Source organism: Anopheles bellator, chromosome 2 (assembly GCF_943735745.2).
Source record: "Anopheles bellator chromosome 2, idAnoBellAS_SP24_06.2, whole genome shotgun sequence".
NCBI lineage: Eukaryota > Metazoa > Arthropoda > Insecta > Diptera > Culicidae > Anopheles > Anopheles bellator.
The window spans coordinates 66,199,843-66,219,098 of NC_071286.1; the positions used below are offsets into that span (position 1 = coordinate 66,199,843).

Below are 19,256 nucleotides of genomic sequence, written 5' to 3' on the forward strand. Positions count from 1 at the left end.
ACCGAAGGACGGAATGCAAGTAAACTATTGTATTTACTGTTCCGAAGGAGCACGTGTGTACGAGACAAACGGCGCACGATACGACCAGGAACATATAGGGCTGCACTATTTGGCAGTGGTCCAAAGGACGGGCTATATGTGTCTAAGATACAGGCATGAACCACTCATTCAATCGGACTGACATCCAGTAGGCTTTACGGTTTTTACTACGAGACTACCCTGTTGAATATACGCCTTGACCTGTTGCCAAGACTTGCGAACCCCGCAGGACGTGCATCGACAAAGATGACCCGGATTTTAGGAAATAACAGAGCGTTTTAATTAGAATTCTTCGAGCATTCCACATTTGATTTGAAATTCTTCACATAACCATGCCAACCTTGGCTTTTCCACTCGAATGATTGAAGCCATGGAATGAAGAGTAAATTTGAGTAAACTACGCTAACACGCTGTATGTTGATCCTTGAAACCTCTTTCAGTTGACATTGGAAGCCAAGAAATGGTTGATTGAATTTTCATGAAACAATGTTCAAGAGATTGTTGATTTTCTAAATACTGTTGAATTGATTTCACTTGTTCGATTCCGATAACGATCAAATTCAACGTTTTCCGTACTGATACGATGGATTTGATTATATCAACTTTATTCAACATTTTGTAAAGAGAGAGCATTTTGAACGGATCTGTAACAAAAAATCACTCTTAATACGTGCCTAGAATTGCTGTCACGATTTCGCCGTTCTCTTTCCTGTAAGGTCTTGCAAGGCTTTCTAGAATTACCCATCTACCAACAATTTGAAACTTCGTGATTCGCCTGCGCGAAATTTGATTAAACTTGATTTGATCTTGATGATTGTCTTGAACGCGGACAATGAGCAACAGAACACCCGAAGATTCATTACTTTGGGTTCGTTTGGAGTGGTTTGAAGGTTCAAAGTAGAAGCTTGAATACATATTTTTCCCCCTAGTTCGAGTTCGGGGTGCCTTGTGGACTTTTATCGGTTCCAAGGACGATCCACAAACCCTGGTGCTGGCAACCAGTAGCAACGTGTGCTTATTGCCTATTAACTAGATCCATGCAAAATGGCGAGGAATGTATACACGCTTCTCTATAATGCAGCTCAACTCGGTCTTACCTGGTCCAATCCAACGAAGTACGGTCCTGCTGCATCGTATCACTAGTTCAGGATAATCCTTTCCAGGTGATTTCATAAATCCGTCCTTGGGTTCACTAGCACCTAACCACAGAAGCCGATGGTACGAAAGGTAAGATACCTTCTAAGCCATTTCACGCAATAGAAACTACTTATAGTTGAATTTCCTAGCCCAAGAATTAACTCCGGCAAAAGGTATGGTATTACACAATAAACGGGGGCTTGCCGGGAAGCAAACGTACTTTCTCGAAGGGTGGCTTCTTTTTCTCCGTTTCGTTGCCTTCACAAAGGACCCACACTTGGCGACACTTCGCTATCACTCCGATGCCACGGCGCACCCATCAAAAGCTAGGACGATGCAAAGCGATACGCATACCCACGAGAGAGAGTAGCACCTTCACTCCAATCCATACCAGTTGCCAGAGCGGTGCACCGGAAGGTGTGGGATTTGCTAACGCACGGCGCAAGGATGCAGTATCACGAGGTCACCGTAACGAGCACGAGTTGGGGCAGTAAAGTGAAACGCAAAACAAAACGTCACACAGGATCCACACCCTTGGTAAACTACAATCTCGATAGTATCACCAGTGCACAGTGCACTACTGAAGCCACAGGAAAACTCGAGCTGCAATTTCCAAGGGTTGGAAAAGGGTACAACAGCACAGCAACTTTTCCTTACCGCCTAGAGGAAACTAGGAATGCGAGCAACGGAGTTGCCGGAGCGACCAACACCGCGGTCCGGCTTTCCGACGCCCGGAACGACCAAAACTCGACTGAAGGCTGCGAGCAGATGTGTGTCCTTCGGGGGATCCTTTTCTTACGCGTAGGAGACGGCCCGAAAAGAGTATCCGATCGACGCGAGCAGGATTCAGCGAGAGTTGGCATCGGTGAGAGTGAAAATTGCGCGAGCGTTGAGAACACACTCACCGTTCCGTTCGCCGGATGTGAGATAGGACTCCACGTTACATCGCCATCCGCCGTCATTGAACCCTTGCGAGAGACAGTTTAACAGAGAGTGATGCGTGGGACTACTTCGTCCCTGGTGTATTCGGAACACATACTTGCCTCTGCACTGTTGCCAAGCAGCCACCGGTTGTACCTAAGGTCGAGATGACACAATTCAGCTTGAAGGTACCGAGCAAATCGAGAGAGTGCGGGAGAGAGCCACAATAACGAGGACACGGACGAGAGAACCAACAGTTTGCCAAAAACAACCCGGAGTTCCGAGCTCCATGACAACTTGATCAACAAGTTAATAACCTGATGTCTTTCATCGGATCCTGCGCGTACTATTCGTCGCGATGGAGTAGGAACGGTACGTGCAATGCAGTGCCAGCTTTGTTAGCGGGAAAGTTTTCGTGGCCGACTATTGCCTCCGTTTTCCTTCAGATGGCGCGCGCGTGTTGGAGGAAAATTTATTCACACGCATAAAACGTGTGGTGGTTGCAACGGTTTTGCAATGTTCTACCATGCGAGAATAGATTGTTTGTTCAACCAAAGCTCAACGAAATGTTTAAGATTACAGAATCGAACACGTTAACTGACTGTCTCACATATCATTCTCTGAATCTGTGCCATCTTATTGCTATTTTCGGATATTATTGGTTTTTTTCAAGACCAAAGAAGAAGTAACCGTGTTCAGAAAATAGTACACTTTATTAAAAGCTAATTTGCAGATAGTATTGCGTATTGCGCATACGGTACTGAAGATACGGTAGGTTTTAAGCAAGTGTAGTGTGGACTGAAAGTAGCAGCTAACAAACACTTACGTTCTCTTAGCTTCCAACATGTCCGTCAATAATAGCAACCAAAGTCGCAAGACAAACCAGTTTTGATATGGTATTCGCACACGAGGGTCAACGTAAATTGAAGACACTTTGAAAGTTCACGTCAATCATTTATGATCGATTTGTACAATAATTTACTACCTTGTGCTACGAACGAAGGTGACTTTCCGGGACGAACGTGAATATAATCTGCAGAAGGGGGAAAATGGCTGAATGGCCCACTTTATCACGCATTATGCCATCTACCTCTACGAATTTAAATTTCCAACTATGACACGATTACTGTTACACAAACATATTTATAATGGTCCATCAAATAATGCAACGTTACCGTACACCAGTAGTGTATGTGCGTTTTACTAACTGTAGTTTGTTTTATTATAAGTTTGAGTCGTTAAATTGTAGCGTACTTAATGAGAATGCAGGCACCCTCCCTCGCAATACTAAACATTACACAATTCTGCTGACTAGTGCTGATGGGGTTTTTGTATTAATAGGATCCTTTCTCTATTTTCAACACACGTATTTGCAGCCCGAAACCTCGGGGTAGGAAAGTGTTGTTAATTAAGTAAAATGCTTGAAATCAGTGTTCATATGGGCGTGAATGTGTGTGTGGTCGATGAGTTTCTTAGCACGGATTGTACAGTTTTAACACTTAACAAACAATTGCTCTAAATATGTACAGGGAAAGTCTAGATTGTTAAATAGAACCTCGCAGTGCCACAGGCGAGGATGATAAATATGGGATTTAAAAGTACATGGTCACGGCGTTAAGGAAATCATGTCGGTGCAGACTGAGAGGTGATTATGGCCACTGTGGCTCACTAGTATGTATTCAGTGCTACACGAATATTATCATTGCCCCATTCTTGAACAACGGTGAGAGAGCACGATAATGCAAAAGAGTGTCTAGGACATTCTACTGGAACGGGAAAGTCAAAGTGGAATCATATCGGACAAATGGATTGAATGTTGGTGTTCAGTGGAAGCATTGACCTTGACAACGCCTCGTTGCCTCACTATTCCAGTAGCTCGGGTTCGTCCAGGGCCTGTTGGTGTGGCTTGTTCTGTTCGTCCTGCAGGAGAAGCTCGTTCGATTTACCATCCGAGGACGAAACTCGCAGCAAGCGCACCTTATCTCCATTTACCCATCCGTTTGTCTTCTGTGCGACCAGATAGGACAGCTTCTCGCCGTACGGCGGTGTGGCCAGATCCACGCCCAGCCGTCCAACGATCTTCTCCGTTATGTTGCTACAACTATTATTGGTCTCTTGACTACCTATACTATGGTGACCATTATCAGTACAATCGAGATCTTGTATAATCTTACTCTCGGTGCCATTACTTGTTGGGGATCCAAGATGGCTGCCCGGCTTGTCCTCGTTTTCCTTCGCTTCGTCGTGATTCGTACAGTGGTTGTTATTGTTGGTCGTTTCGCTCGTGTTATTGTTATTGGCGTAGACATCTTTTGCATTTTGTGCAAGCTCTATCCAGTGCTTCTTATTCTCCAGTACTCCATCGATCAATGGCGTAAGTTTATCCGACAGAGCAGCAAAGGCCTGAAGAGTATTGTAAAAAAAAGAACGATAATAATATTTAAAACAGTTATTCGTTTGAGCAAAACAGAACCCTTACGTACCTCGTATATAGGAATACATATCGAGTCAATGAAACCAACTTGCATCATAGGTAATTGATCTTCCTTCTCCCGATTCATGATATCCTACGAAAGTGGGTGAAATCAAGGATTAATAAGAATGAGTTTACAATTGAGAACCGTACGATGGCACTTACAATCGGTGTGATGTTTAGCTCCTGTCGTTCCATATCACCCTGCTCGAAGAACTCGGAGGTTACCAGATCGGCGACACGCTTTTCTATCTCCCATGGTTTCGTAATGGCCGACAAGTCACAAACGGTCATACTCATGGCACGCAGGAGCGATCGTGGCTCGTCAGCTTGCCAAACGCTCATCTCAGCATTCGGTTCGATCAGCTCCAGAAAAGCTCCACGCTTTCTGCAACGTCATAAAAAGAGACATTTCATTCGTGTGGATGCGAAAAGTGTGATTTGTGCATTTTTCCACCCTACCTAAAGTACACGGCCAAATCGGTGGACAGTATGGCATCTTCTAGCACTCTTATCACGCGACTGTAGTCCTCCGAGGACATATTGGAGAGAATCTGGTTGCCGGGGCTGTTGATGATCATCAGACACTGATCGAAGTGGTGGTGTTCCATCGTCGACGTGGAGTATAGTTGTGCCAACGGCGACGAGGCTCTGATTTTGATTATTTTTTGAAGTACAAAATGTTATAAAATTCAAAATAATAGTAGCATAATCACCACCAACAAACGCACTTGATCTGAAACGAGTTGTTGGTCCCACGGTGGTCCAAATCGTGACACAGGCAGGCTATGATCAATCCAAGGCACTCAATCTCGCCAAAGATCTTCCACCACTGGGTCGACGTCAGGATGGCAAACATCATCTGCGTCACGTTAAACGCATGCCGCCAGTTGTGGTACGTGACGTTACGATAGTTTTTCTTCACGCTCAGCAGCCAGCGGCAGAGCACCTCGTACTCGATGTGAAACCGCTCCACCAGATCGAGATCCAGGAACATGCGTATGCATGCCTTCAGTGTGTGATCGTCGTCCAGCATCAGATCATCGAACTTGAAGTCGTAAAGCTTGAAGAACGCCGACGATGGCACTTTTAATTGCTGCACCACGGAGCAACCGAAAGTGTTAGGTCAGTTGGAGTGTGATTTTTCTTTTACAAAACACGAAACGAACACACAACACTCACCCGTAACCGGTACGCATCGTCCATGCTGGCCGACGCATGGTAGCTGAGCACTTCCAGTGTGACGCTCTGTTTGGCCATCGCAATGATCGCCTTCTCGTACATGTGCGTGTTGTAAATACCCATCCCGCAGAAGATGGCGAATGCTTCCACAAAGTTTTCATCATTTTTGGTAAAAGTCTAGGGGGGTTACGTACACGACAGCATTACCGCGTTAGGTCGTAATCGAAACACGTTGCCCGCTTCGCATACTTACAAGTTCATCAAACTTGTTGATCAGTTGTATTACACCTATAATTTGACTTAAGGAATTTTTGATAGCCATGCAGAGGATGGTTTTGTGGCGGAAGTTAAGCCCATCGTCGACGCTGGAATCGAATCGATCGTCGTCGTATGCGTTGCCGATATTTACAGTCTTGAAGAGGAAGACGAAACGACAACGGTAATTAGTAACGGCGAGACACATAAGCAAGATGGTCCATTACTTCTCCGGTGGTCGCTACGTAGCCGGTAATTCCAATGTTGATCGGAAAACGGGACTCGAACGGGCTGGTTCGAGCATCGCCGTCCTCGCCACTGAGATCGTTGGCTTCGAAATCGAAAACGCGCGAAAAGCTCCCTTTCGACGCCTCGTGTACCAATAGGATCTGTAAAAGGAAATGGAAATTGTGGTTTGTAAGAAGTACATGCCGCATCTAGTATTAACATTCGACACTCACTTGAACTCTTTGGCATTGTATTAAACTTTGCATGTGGGTCAAAATTCGAAACACCATGTGCTCGATTGTGCTCTGTTCTTCGAAAATCATACGAGCGAGGTCCAGTAGTACTTGGTTGCGCTTCACTTCGAGCTGAGACTTTTCATACAACTGAGCATTCCGAAGTCCGATGCCGCAGAACTGTAGGTACGATGAAAATATCTGCAAAATAGGGGAATCGATGAATAATTCAAATGCAAGTTTTATTGATAAAACAATCATGATTCACCGAGTTGCTCCTTTATTCAATTTGCATATATTCAACCTCAACCAGCATAAAAAAGCAATTTGGTTACAGTGCCAAAACAAGTGGATGCACTTGATGCATTTGGTGGTGAAAACGAGCGCTTAAATTGTTAACTGCACTCGATATTTACTTCGATTGCAGGCTATAATTTGGTGTGATGCTGCTGACGATGGGCGCGGTACAAAACCATTCAAATATCGCGGCAACTGCGTTGTTTTTGCCACGTGACGAAACAATGGCCAAATTGCTTTTATGGGTACCACAGAACAGAAACTATCATGGTTTTATGTGCATCTCCGCACATTGTTCGACGTCCATCGTCGTCAATCTCATTTTCGTGTCCCCCGTTTCTGGACACAAAACGCCCGAATGTTTCGAATACCATCAGGTTCGGAGCGGTAAAATGAGGGTGCAATGTAAAAGTGCCAATTCACGTATTTTTATTTCTTCCGCCTCCGGTGTACGCTTTCGTTGTGACACGAGAGAATTTGCGGTTGGGCAAATAATTTAATGGTATTGCTACCAACTTTTCATTGCTGCTGTCAAAGGGTACAAAAAAGAGCACAGGAAGGTATCCGAGACAGTGTAGAACCATGCGTCCCATGTACGTTTGAAAAATATGAATTATAGCCAACGCAAAGGATACTATAGTAGCCCAAAATGGTATTTGTCAAAAATTCAATCGTTAACGATAATGATAAAGGCTATAGAGAATTGAATGCAGAATTTTTTCACTAATTTGCTTTTTTGAAAAGAAATTTTTGCTTCAAAATACACAACCAACGAGACACTTCTTTTATATTTACCACCAGCTGAAGCATGAATAGCGTAATGATACGATTAAGTGATCGTTAGTTTCATTTGTTGCGGCATATAAATTTGCATTGGAGGTGACACCGGTGAATTTCGCCATTTTTCGCTGTTGCATTTCGTTCGTTCGAGGAAAAACTAAAAACAAAAAATAAATGTCTACCGCAAGTAGCGGCGATGGCTTATAATTTTGGGCTCGCGGTGTCGTCTGAATCAATTTTCGTTATTCAATTTTAATTGATTTTGAAGTTTGGGTGTCTCTTTGCGCGTTCGATCGGTTCTCCTTTTGATGGATGGATATTATAATTAAATGCTGTGCTACAGCCGTTCGGAGAACCAATGCCATCACAGGCATAATTGGTGGAAAATATGCTCTCATTAATCACGAAACATGAAGACAAAATGCTGGGTGTTGTGGCGAAACACAATAAATAGCAATCCTTGTTCGCGGCGCATGTATGCTTACCTTTTCATCTGCTGACGTAAAACATTGATCACCCTGTTTGTTTATCACTTGTGCCACTCCAACGACGTCGCCGGACGCATCCTTGATAGGCATGCATAGTAGAGCCTTTGTACGATAGCCAGTTTGTACATCGATTTCCCGGTTGAAACGGTCATCCTGTAGTAGATAGGTACGATGCGTAAATAGGTAGAGAATAACTTCGATGAGTAATCGGTGGTGGTCATAGGAAACGATTGCTCATCGAGATCATATAGCCCAGTTGGTATGTTTATATGTTTCAACGAGTGCGCAGCGAGGGCGGAGTGTCTCACTCAATACATTTTACTTCCACTTTCTACTGAGACATTTTTTTATAAATACTTTCGTCCGCATGACGAACAAGCATTAGGTAGCGCAGGAGTAGTAAACCAAGGCCACTTCAACAATGTTTTATCATTTAACGAGGGGCTTTTAAATGAAAGGTATTACAAAACGAGGGGGCACTTTTGCACCCGCAAGTGGTGTGCTCGTTGGATGCCAGTGTGTTTGTTGCGGAATCACTCACTAACAATAGACATACGAACGATCGTAGTCAATTGTGACTCATGTGAGATGTTAAGAGCTTTAGCTTTAGTAATTTTCGAGATTTACAGCATCGCAACATTGTCGATGCTTATTTTTGTTTCCCTGCCTCAAAACGTCAAACAAATCCTAAAAATAGATTCGATTTGCGCTTGTCAAGGCTCAATTTATAGTCCTGGGTGGCTTCGAGATTCGAACATATTCAAAATGGAAGTCCTTCGTCAAACTACTCAAGGCAAGAATTCAAATGTCATATTGATTTTCTACCAGACTAAAACCCACACACCACGGCGTGTATCGTGAATTTACTGATAAACCGTGTAAAGCACACCACCACAGTGGAAATGGCCAGGTGTTGTAAAGATAAACACTACCCTGACGGGCAGGCCAAGATGCTACCTTGTGCTCGTGGTATTTGTTGCTGCGTACTATCGAGAAAAAGTAGGTTTTAATACTTGCTGATAAGATACCAGAGGTACAACCGGGGCTTTTGCTGGGAGATAGTTGCTATTTGTGAACAAGTTGTCGCGCCCCACGGGTCGGAGGAACACTTTACACGGCCGCACGGCTATTTGTTGAGCAGTCGGAAGGGCAGAATTTGGTGAGAAAACTACCAGAAGGCTAGAGAATTGCACAATTTTCTGTAAAATAATTTTTCAAATAAACCATTCGTAGTGGTACCGGTGCATGAGTGACGTTTGAGGATAGAGGCAACTGTGCGTCACGTTCGAGTAGTGCATACGTTGCACCTGTGATAGAAACATGGCGGCGGAACGGTACGAGCTCAACATGAGCATGAAGTGCGTCAAGTACATGATCTTCGTCATCAGCATAACGTTCGCAGTAAGTATTCGGAGGTGCAATCGCGGTAAAAGCGTTCCCTTACATGCGAAAGGTGTTCCGGGCCTCCTTTTCTCTATCACACATGAAGATGTTCGTGTTGTACCTTTTTATCTTGCGAGCTCTATTGCGTTGTCTTCGGGGCGCACAATGAGTCATGACAGTGGCGAGCACCTAACACACTACCACCAGCCCATGAATAATACCAACTTTTCCGTGCATTTTATCGTCGCGCCCAAAAAATCCAGGTCGTTGCTGCGATGCTTCTCTCGATGGCTATCGCCATCGGTAACCTGTTTGACGATTTCCAAAGCTTCATCGACTCGCACTTCTTCGTGCCGCCGAACCTGCTGATTGCGATTGGCATCATCCTGCTCGTCATTGCCCTGTTCGGTTGCGTCGGAGCACTCAAGGAGAGTACGGTTATGATCAACATTGTAAGTCGCCGCGCGAGCGTGTGGCCCACACCAACAGCCCGTGGCTTGTTTATGCCCTTGATAGTTGGTAATTTGTCTTATCGATTTTTCCTCCCCATTTCCGGTGCACTGACGCACACCGCCCGCCCGCCAGTACGGAGTGCTGCTGGTCTCCGTGTTCATCCTGCAACTGGCGGCGGCCATTACGGCGTTCGTGCTGCGGGGCCAAGTGGAGTATATGGTGCGCCAGAAGATTTTCAGTTCCATGGCCGAATATAAGGACATCCCGGGGTATCATAATTCCATTGATGCGCTTCAAAATATGGTAGGTTAGCTTGGTTGGTGGGACTCTCCTAAATGGAGTGATATTTTAGGAGAATGGAGAATTCTGACTACGGCCTTCTTTCTAGCTCGAGTGCTGCGGAGTCGATGGGTACACCGATTGGGCTAACTTCCTACCGACGGTAGGCGTATCGACGACGACAATGGAACCAATGGAGACTCCGTCTCCGGCTCCGTACCAACCGTACGACGATCTTACGATGATTGAGTACCCGGAAACGTGTTGCTCGTCCATCCCAGTCGATGGACTATGCACGCCGCGCCCGTACGGGTGCTACTCGCGCCTGGCATGGATCATTTCCCAAGGGTCCGTGCTGATTGCGACCGGTGCAACGGCGGTTGCGTTCGTGCAGATACTGGGGGCCATATGCGCGTTCATGTTGGCCCGAGCCATCCGGCGCACCAAAACGCTGCGGGCTACCCGTCGCTGGCATCTGCAGCAAAGTCTGGGCATAATGACCAAAACCATGGATCCGCAGTACACCGGAATGGAGAAATCCGAAGAGAACGTTGACCCGGACAAGTATTTGCCCACCAGCCCCAGTGTTAACTAAGGCGCCCCGGAACGGTGGAATCTTTTGGGGTGGCCGGCATGTGGCTTCGATCAGTATGGCTTAATCGTACGGAATGTAGTATTTCATTATTACTTAAAATAAATGTGATGTTATAGAAGCTATAACTTTTATGCTACTCAGGGTCCTTCACGGTCCCATTTTTTGCATCATTTGAGAAATTTGGGCCCGAATGAATCATGGCGCAAAGTAAAGAGGTTGTAGCAAACGTCGAGTTTCAGGTCGAATTACTTTCGGACTTCTGAATCTAATTACTAATTAGTAGACCGAGAAAAGAAGTACCACGGGACATGAATTCGTAATGACCTGTGGTTTTGACTGACACGCTAGTAGCCAACAGCTTACTTCTCCGCCAGATGAATAGCTAGAGTACCGTTCGCTCTGCTGCTGACAACCCCACAAATGTCACAATAAATAAAGTACCGTTTCTTACAGCACATCCAACCCATTGGCCTCCTCTCTGCTGCGGCCAGGAGTAGTTGTAGTCCTCAATGACTTCGTTCTAATTGGATTCTGCTTAGGTAATAAATTTTCCATGATTGCTGCCTTTTCGCCGAATCGGACCAAATCCCAGGTGCTTTCACTACCGCCACCGCCGCCAACACCAGAAAGCCCTAAAACTTTTTCCAACGGCAAACACGGGCCCCGGAATGGGTTGGAATCAACAGGTTGCTGCTACTGCCGGCAGGGCGATGAATGGTTTCCCGGCGACCGGCCCTGGTCGATCAATTATTCAACGGGCGACATAATAAACAGTGTGCTGCACCGACTCACCTGGTAAGCATCCGGTATGTTTACTGGTTCACCACTTTCGGCCACGTGCCCCGCGATGCCCGTGCCCCAGGCCACCTTGACCTCGTCCTGCTGCTCCATTTCCTCCAGCGTGCTGTTGGAGCACACGTCGAACAGTTTCGATACTAAGCATCTGCAAGCGAAAAAGAGCACCGATAGGGTAACCAACGGTGCGTGCGATAGGAGTTAGCGTGAGAGTAACCGGACTCAGCTGGATGATTTATTTAATTTAACTAGCGGCGGACCTGACATCCTTCGGCTGCTGCATTGTTATGCAGCCACCGTTTGATTTATCGGTACGTGGCTTGGTGTCGTGAGTACGGGGAAGCGTCCTAATAAAGTATTCGTCAGGCCTATCATCATCGCCATTGCACTACGGCAAGACGATCGGAGTTCGAATGTGGGGATAGGACTCACCCACCGTTTGGCTGAACTGTGTGGCCTAGTTGGGAGGATAATCTGTGCCAAGGTTCGCAAAGTGTTAGCGTAGGTGCCTTCAACCTCTGTGGGCGTAATGAATAACGTATCACCTGCAACGATTGCGACACACGAACGTAACCTCGGCCTTGTAGCACCCACTTTGAATTCCTGAGTGTTTGATATATTACTTTTAATCCCGGCGCCGGATTGACGTACAAGCAAACACGCAGAGCCATTCAATTAGGACCCGCGGTTGGGATGCTCTAATGGAATTCTCTGATTGTATCCACATGGACAGGCCGACTGACTCGAGATGTGGTTTCCACATGAAAATTGATTACTTATGCTGCGAGTATCTCATTAATTATAATGAACAATGCTCCCAGACCATCTGCAGCGAGTGTTGGTATTGCTCTGTTACACCGTGTCGTTGACAAGCTGCCGTCAAGTCAGTCAGTCGCTACACGGCACCACAAACCGACGGAGAAAGCCTACAGAACGGAAATATTCTACCACGATCCGCCTAAGGCACAACACATCCACCAGATGAAATACCTGTCCTTGGTGCAATGTACACGGCAACCAACCGGTTGTTGGTATTAGGCAAAATGGGTAAGAATTTCGATTCATTAGCATTACGTCCCATTACGCGGCTGTGATCCACGTGTGAGTCACGGATTGTTTTGGTGCTATTTCGAAACCTCGGATGATGAAACAGTTGAAAAGAAGAAGTAAGGCATTAGGCGTCAGCGGAGGATTACATTGATTGATATTACAATAATTTGCCACTCTAATAATTATCTGGCAACCTTTTAGAACGGACATTGCGAAGAGCTTAACAGGACAAACACCCAAATTTACCACCCAAACTGACTAGAACATCTCGTGCTTTGTTCCCAGAGGATGGCAACAGAGGTTTTAATTTCGTAGAACAGAAATTACTCAGATAAGTTGGAGTGCAACCTATGTGGGTTCCTATTTTTAACTTCCACTCACTGGGGCGGAATTGTGTGTGGTTTGGCGCACAGCCCCGAGGACACCGCGAGATTGTTATAATGAAACATAATCCAGTCGCTAATTGGAAACGGGATTCAGTTGCAGCCCGTCGAAAATGGGAATGTATTATAAGCTTGTAAGGGTCTATCTGAAATAGAAGTTCCACAATTATATGCAGCGTGGCACCAATTTGGAGTTTCCGATGGGACCACAGTTCTCACTCGTCTAGAGTTCTTCCGCTGCGCGGAAAAAACATTTTGTACGTATGAATGTGTTGTGAATACCTTTCTATTTTGATCGGAGATTGTTTTACCATTCCAGGGGCACGATGATTTTTGATCCCTATTTCGGAATTCAGCTTAAGCGGCGTAATACAACTGCTCTGTGTGCTACAACATTCTTACAAATCCTCAATCGTGGTGTCATTTTCCAACGCGGGATTTTTTGCTATCCTATTCAAGCCGACCACGGACTGCTCGTTTGGCAGCCGCCGGATTGGTGCCGGGGACGGTATTACTTACTTTTTGGTATTGTCGCCACCGCAGGTACTTTTGCCCTGCACCAAAAATAACGACCCACGATCCGCGTTCAGCAGAATTGACACGTTTTGAAGAATTTTGTGGCACAGCGACCGCACATCCAGATCGTTGCAGATGTCCTTTACCTGAAATAAGCGACGGGACAGTGAAACGTTTTACTCACGGGAAACGCGGGCTGTCAGGAGACTCACCGCACCAACTTACCAGCTCAAAAATAAGCTCCCGCTCGTCGAGCTGCTTCAGCTCGTTGCGTGACAGACGGAGTGGCCGCAGGCTGGCGGCACCACAGTTGGGCACACCGTGCGGGCAGCATTGCGTGCTGCCCGACGCCGACGAGTCGTTCTGTGGGTTGATACTGAGAAACGTCGGTGTCCCGTCGATGGTGTTGACGATGGGTTTCAGCAGACCGCCGCGCTCGAACTCGTGAGCCGATATTTTCCTGCAACGATGAGCAGCACCCAGAGTCGAGTAGGTTAATTAATTGGACGAAACTGAAACCCCTTAAAGCCCGTGAGTTTGTGCATTCTATCAATCGTTAAACGAAAATGGCCCAAGGTGCCATTTTAGCCATGGATAAGACTACTCTACGTTGAATGTAGGGGTCCTCTCGGTGTGCCTCACGCATCCGGAAGTCCCATATCTACTGTAAACAGGCTGAACACTGTTCTAAAACCCGAAACGTTGTAAGTGTGCGAGTAGTAGAGGGCCCATTGCGACCGTAACACCCGTAATATGTCCCAGAGTGTCCACCCATATCGTAGTTATGAGCATCCCGTGCGCTGAACGCATGAAGGCTGGTGGTGGTGGTAATCGGTGTCCATAAAGTAATTGCTGCCACAATGCGGGACTAATCCTTGTTGTCGTCGACGGTGTCGGGCGCCGTATTGTAAATGGCGTACCGTGGTCGCGCACACTGTTTGTGAGGATGTGCGGCGCGCGGACAAAAACACAAATATTATTTAGCCTCCGGGTCCATCATATCACGCCCATTTCATCGGCCAATTCAAATTAGGCATTCTCCGGCCGTACATTCAACAACCGGCCCCGATGGAATGATCCGCCAATGTTGGCAATCATTGGTCTGAAAATCAGCGTTACGGCCAGGTGTGTTACGGCTGTGTAGCCAGCCGTGGTTCGCACCATTCCGCTCTCGGGGAAGCGGCGTATCCTGCCCTGCGCCGAATGATGGCGGCCGCTGATGAATATTCATAAAGAGTAGGCGGCAACCGCCCGACCCACGAGCTGTGGATCACCACCCTTTTGGGAGCCGAACCCGAACCCACAACGGGGGCCTCACCGCTGTGGAGCCGATAACATCGGGCCGACCGCAGGAAGAAGGTCACGGTCAGGGGCTAACGAGTTTGATAAACATACTGCAACAAACGTTTCCCGATGGGAGGGCTTTACTGGGCGGTTGCTTCACGCGTGTCCAGGCCGTACCTGACGGGGGTTGTTGCACCGGAGCCACCGCGTGACGAGCCGGGTTGGTTGGGGCAGCCGCCGCCGCCGTGGGTGGGCGAGTCGACAGCGTTAGCCGCCGTGGTGACCGGCGTGGCGTGGGACACTAGCCACCCGTCGACCATGTTGCGCGTCGCCTTGCGGATGAAGTAATCCTGGACGAACTCGGGGTTCTCGTCGAGCCACGACTCCATCCGCGCGAACTCCGCATCGTAGGTCCCGCTGGCGCCAACGGCCCCGTTGCCGCTGGCCACGCCGGTACCGTGGTAGAGATGATGGTGATTGTGGTGGCCATGGTAGTGGTGTGTGGTGTGCGGTGGTAGCGGCAGGGGGACACCAGAACGGGAGCCCAACGTAGTATCGAGGCCCCCCGCTGTGCCCCCCTGCTCGGTGGGCATCCTGTTTTGGGGCTCCTCTATGCTGCGCAGGTGCAGTCCTGGGGGAGGAACAAGAAAAGGGGCAGTTGAAGCGTAATGTAATGTATCGAGGATAATTGAAACCACATTAAAACTATACGAGCTAAAAATGATAAATCGATTTGCTGAAACTGGAAACCAAAACATTGCCCATAAAGTGTGATCCCGAGAGCACTCAGAAGCCAGTCATGTGTTGAGGACATGATGAATGGTCTCCGGAACGTTGGTCTAAAAATAAAAGCGAGAAAGTATGAGGAAGAAAAAAACAAGAGCTCTCAAAAGCCTACGACAATTGAATGAATAAATTTCGGTTGATTCGGTACCCAATCAAGTGCCAGTTCAATTCGCTACTCGAACTAGACGATGTGATTGGTGATTGCGATGGCGTGTTTGCGATCCAGGAGCCAATGTAGATTTGTTTATTCTATCACATTATCTTTCGAATCTATTTTCATTTAATGTTCATCTACTTCCTTAAAATATTTTGTCGTGTTTGCGTTTTTAACACAAAGTTTCCACTTCTAGCCGCGTTGCTAACTCTGGTTGATTACTTATACTTCGTTTTCTTGGGTTGCTACGTTGCGAGGGGTTGCTTCGTTTGTTATTCATCCACGGCGCTAATTGAAGCATTGTGTATTTGGGCGATAAATCAATAATTGACGGTCAGTTCCGAAACGGGAATCGAATGCGATATGCTTCTGCCACACTGTTGTACGGCATATTGGAATGTAAAATTCGGTCATTCGGTGTCATTTCTTGAAGCTTGTGAACAACATTTTAAATATTAGAACCGATTCAGGATAAGGACGGTTCGGCGGTTTCATATTGAAAGTGCTCTAGTGAAAGGCCGCTCTTTGTTTGCCAGGCTTCTCCGTATCGAGTGGGCTAAGTGAAACCTCGTTATTTAGCCAAAGAAAGGACGATAATATTTTATCGATTCTGGCACCTTGCGCACTCCTTAAGGCATAGAATCGAAACCAGGACGGTTTAAATGACTCCACCATCAAGCTTGAACCGATCGCTCAGTCGTCCTTTTTCCGTTTTCAGTGAAGAACTTTCGGCAAACAGACCACCAGAGACTCGCGGGATGCCGGAGCTTCCTAGACCGGTTCGTGGGGGCAGGTGGCCTCAGAAAAATATGTTTCCACATTCCCGGGCGACAACGGCTCGCGGCTTCCAGCGGTAAGCTGAGAAATTAGTCTGAGGGTGGCGGTCCCTAAGCTATAATTTATTATCATTTGCTGCGAAACTTGATAACCTGTCAAGGACTCGCGTGAACGCTTTGTTTGGTAAAGCGTAAGACCCCCGAGTGGTGGTGATACGACTAGAGGGAGGAGCGACATAGAGAGAGAGAGACAGAGAGCTTACAGATTAGCGGAAATTAGTTACCTTGCTTGTTTCGCTTGTAACGACAACCATTGAAGCGACACATGCTACCGGTCTGGCCCATCAGGGGCCTTCTATTGCGTCGGCGGGCAGAAAGTCGCGGCGGTCGCACCGGTGTATTTGCGGTGGGCACTACTATTTTCCGATCACCACCAAACGCAAGACGGTTGCGGGCCGTCGGGCCTCGGGGTCGCAATCGCAGCGGCCCGTCTTCGTCGTCGCCGTTGGGCGCCGTTGCCCGCGCAAGGCTCACAGTTTGATTTTCGCAACAGAACGTCAGAAACGCCGGGGCCGCTACGACGACTACTGCTACTACTACTACTACTACCACTTTCGGAGGCACTTTCGCGGTCGGTCGGTACACATTTCGGAAGCGCCGCGCGGAAGCAATAGCACTTCATTTTACTTACATTCGACCGTGGCGGATATCATGGATAGGTTTGGATGAAGGTGGCCTAGGGGTAGGGCGCGTCGTGCGTTGTTCGGGGCCGCGGATTTTACACACCACAATCTTTGCTTTGCTGTTCCCGGCACGACCAGCTGCATAAATCGAGCGTAATCTTAAATTAGCTTTACTCAGCTGGACCGCCGATGACGGCGACGGAGCTGCAGACGGCAGAAAGACACATAATCCCGATACACCCGCATCAGTGCTATGCTCTGAACGGTCGATAACTTTTTCTTAATTTCGAAAATATTTTGCCTTACAACCAACTCATTTTTTGGCTGGCCGAGCACACGACAGGCATCAGAAGCGCGATGGCGTTTGTTGTGCACGAACGTCTTGGAAGCTACTGCTAAGCGGTCCTCTACCCTCGGGGCGACTGACTAGGGCGCCAGTAGAGAGGCAGCAAATTTTAATCAACTTTTTCCGAGCCGTCCTCGGCAACCTGGGTCCTTCACACACAGAGAAAGAGCACTTAGAAGCGAGCAGTGTAGATGATTAGGTACGACTTGCGGGGAGGCCGACCGGCTTGGCGGTAGAAATGGCTGTCATTGCTTTTAAAAAGCTCAACGTTAAATTTAAAAGAAAAAGCACCATGATTGACACTCATAATTTAGTCAAAACAGGGCGCGGGAGCCGGCCGGCTTTGCGCGGTGCCACTCCACCGCGCTACTGCTGCCGGCCAAATGGTGGAGATCTATAAATTTAATTAACTGTAACACTTTTCTGTCAAGGTTCCATTGCACATTACGCTCGCTTCCTCTCGGGCCGTTATTTATTGGCCCCGCCCGAGCGACCGAATAGCAATTTCCGACCAATATCGAATGGAGCCCGGATCCGGCCGGTGGCCACTGTGGCCCGCTGTAGTTTCGCTTCCAACAATGAGGTAAAGAAAACAATAACAACCCCAACAAGTGGATAGTTCGGTGGCACGCGATGCTAATGGAACGCCTTAATGGAGGCGCCTGGTTGCGGCCGCGACCACAGTCGCAGCGTGCGGTTACTTCTTAAGTGGGAGCGAAGTGACAAACTTTTCCCAAAACCGGTCACCGGTTATTGGAGAACATAAATTGCGCGCCCGCATTTCATTTCACCCGGTCATTACTCAAACAGCATTACCTACCCGTCCGTCCGGGCGAGTACTTAAATTTCCAATTTATGATGGCCCGAAATTATTATTGACCGGGACAAGATGGCGGCTAGTAGCGGTTGGCCCGGTGGGCGAAAAAAAAACACACGTTAAAAGCATAAGAAACACTTTTAATGTTCGCGCGGACCAAATGGGCAGCCCATTCGGTGGCCTTTTATGCCAATCTGCAACGACCGGCGGGTGGTTGGTGCAGCGCGATGATCTCAGTAGTCATTAGTATTCCGGTCAGCGGCACCGACAGCGCCATCGCGCTCGGCTATCGAGAGTTTCGCGCTTTGAAAGTGAAACTCTCCAAGTGATTAGGGCCGACACAAAAATGGGAATCGATTGGTTCGCGGGTGGTCCGTGGCCCGTGAAGTGATTGAATGTCCGTGCGGGCTGCAGCCGACGACGACATGACGAATGGGGAAACGAACGTTTGGCCGACGAAGAGTCATTTAATCATCGAGAGTCGTGCACGCACGCCACGGCCCGGCCCAGGCTTGATGGTGTTCAAACGGAGGAAGTCAAATACAGAAGATCAAACAAAAAACATGTGCCGCTCATGCTCATGCTGTGGCTGCGGGGCTCGACAATTTTCGACCAGATTTCGCCACAGCTGGGCTGGTTTCGAAGCATGAAGTAGTCGAAACACTGACGGTCGAAAGCATTCGGACGGAACATGGGAAAGGTTCACCGGGTGGGCAATATGAGAATGTACCGAAGAACGAAACGAACAGCGACGTTAGTTTGAGACTTATAGATTTGTAGCTAGCGATCATTCTAAAACAATCTGAGGTTTTCAAAAAAAACATCTAACATTATGTAATTTTATTCATCGATCCTTTTGAAATTAGAAAATTCTTGTTACGCAATCGATCGAGTTGAATAGTATGAACGATGTATTAGCAGTT

General features: G+C 47.4%; 2 protein-coding genes across 2 annotated transcripts; one reads left to right on the forward strand and one right to left on the reverse strand.

Moving 5' to 3' along the window:
* Nucleotides 1-2,824: 2,824 nt before the first annotated feature.
* Nucleotides 2,825-16,832, reverse strand: LOC131211378 (dual 3',5'-cyclic-AMP and -GMP phosphodiesterase 11-like). Its single transcript, XM_058204812.1, has 15 exons — nucleotides 16,772-16,832; nucleotides 14,949-15,402; nucleotides 13,713-13,947; nucleotides 13,491-13,633; nucleotides 11,536-11,686; nucleotides 8,031-8,186; nucleotides 6,469-6,669; nucleotides 6,235-6,396; nucleotides 6,006-6,164; nucleotides 5,753-5,929; nucleotides 5,302-5,666; nucleotides 5,033-5,221; nucleotides 4,736-4,958; nucleotides 4,581-4,664; nucleotides 2,825-4,500 (listed from the first exon to the last, which is right to left on the reverse strand). The coding sequence occupies exons 1-15, from the start codon at nucleotides 16,830-16,832 to the stop codon at nucleotides 3,961-3,963; spliced, it is 3,300 nt and encodes a 1,099-aa protein (XP_058060795.1). The 3' UTR covers nucleotides 2,825-3,960.
* LOC131211379 (CD63 antigen) lies at nucleotides 9,107-10,862 on the forward strand. Its single transcript, XM_058204813.1, has 5 exons — nucleotides 9,107-9,192; nucleotides 9,267-9,434; nucleotides 9,680-9,868; nucleotides 10,002-10,172; nucleotides 10,258-10,862. The coding sequence occupies exons 2-5, from the start codon at nucleotides 9,354-9,356 to the stop codon at nucleotides 10,741-10,743; spliced, it is 927 nt and encodes a 308-aa protein (XP_058060796.1). The 5' UTR covers nucleotides 9,107-9,192; nucleotides 9,267-9,353; the 3' UTR covers nucleotides 10,744-10,862.
* Nucleotides 16,833-19,256: the final 2,424 nt, after the last annotated feature.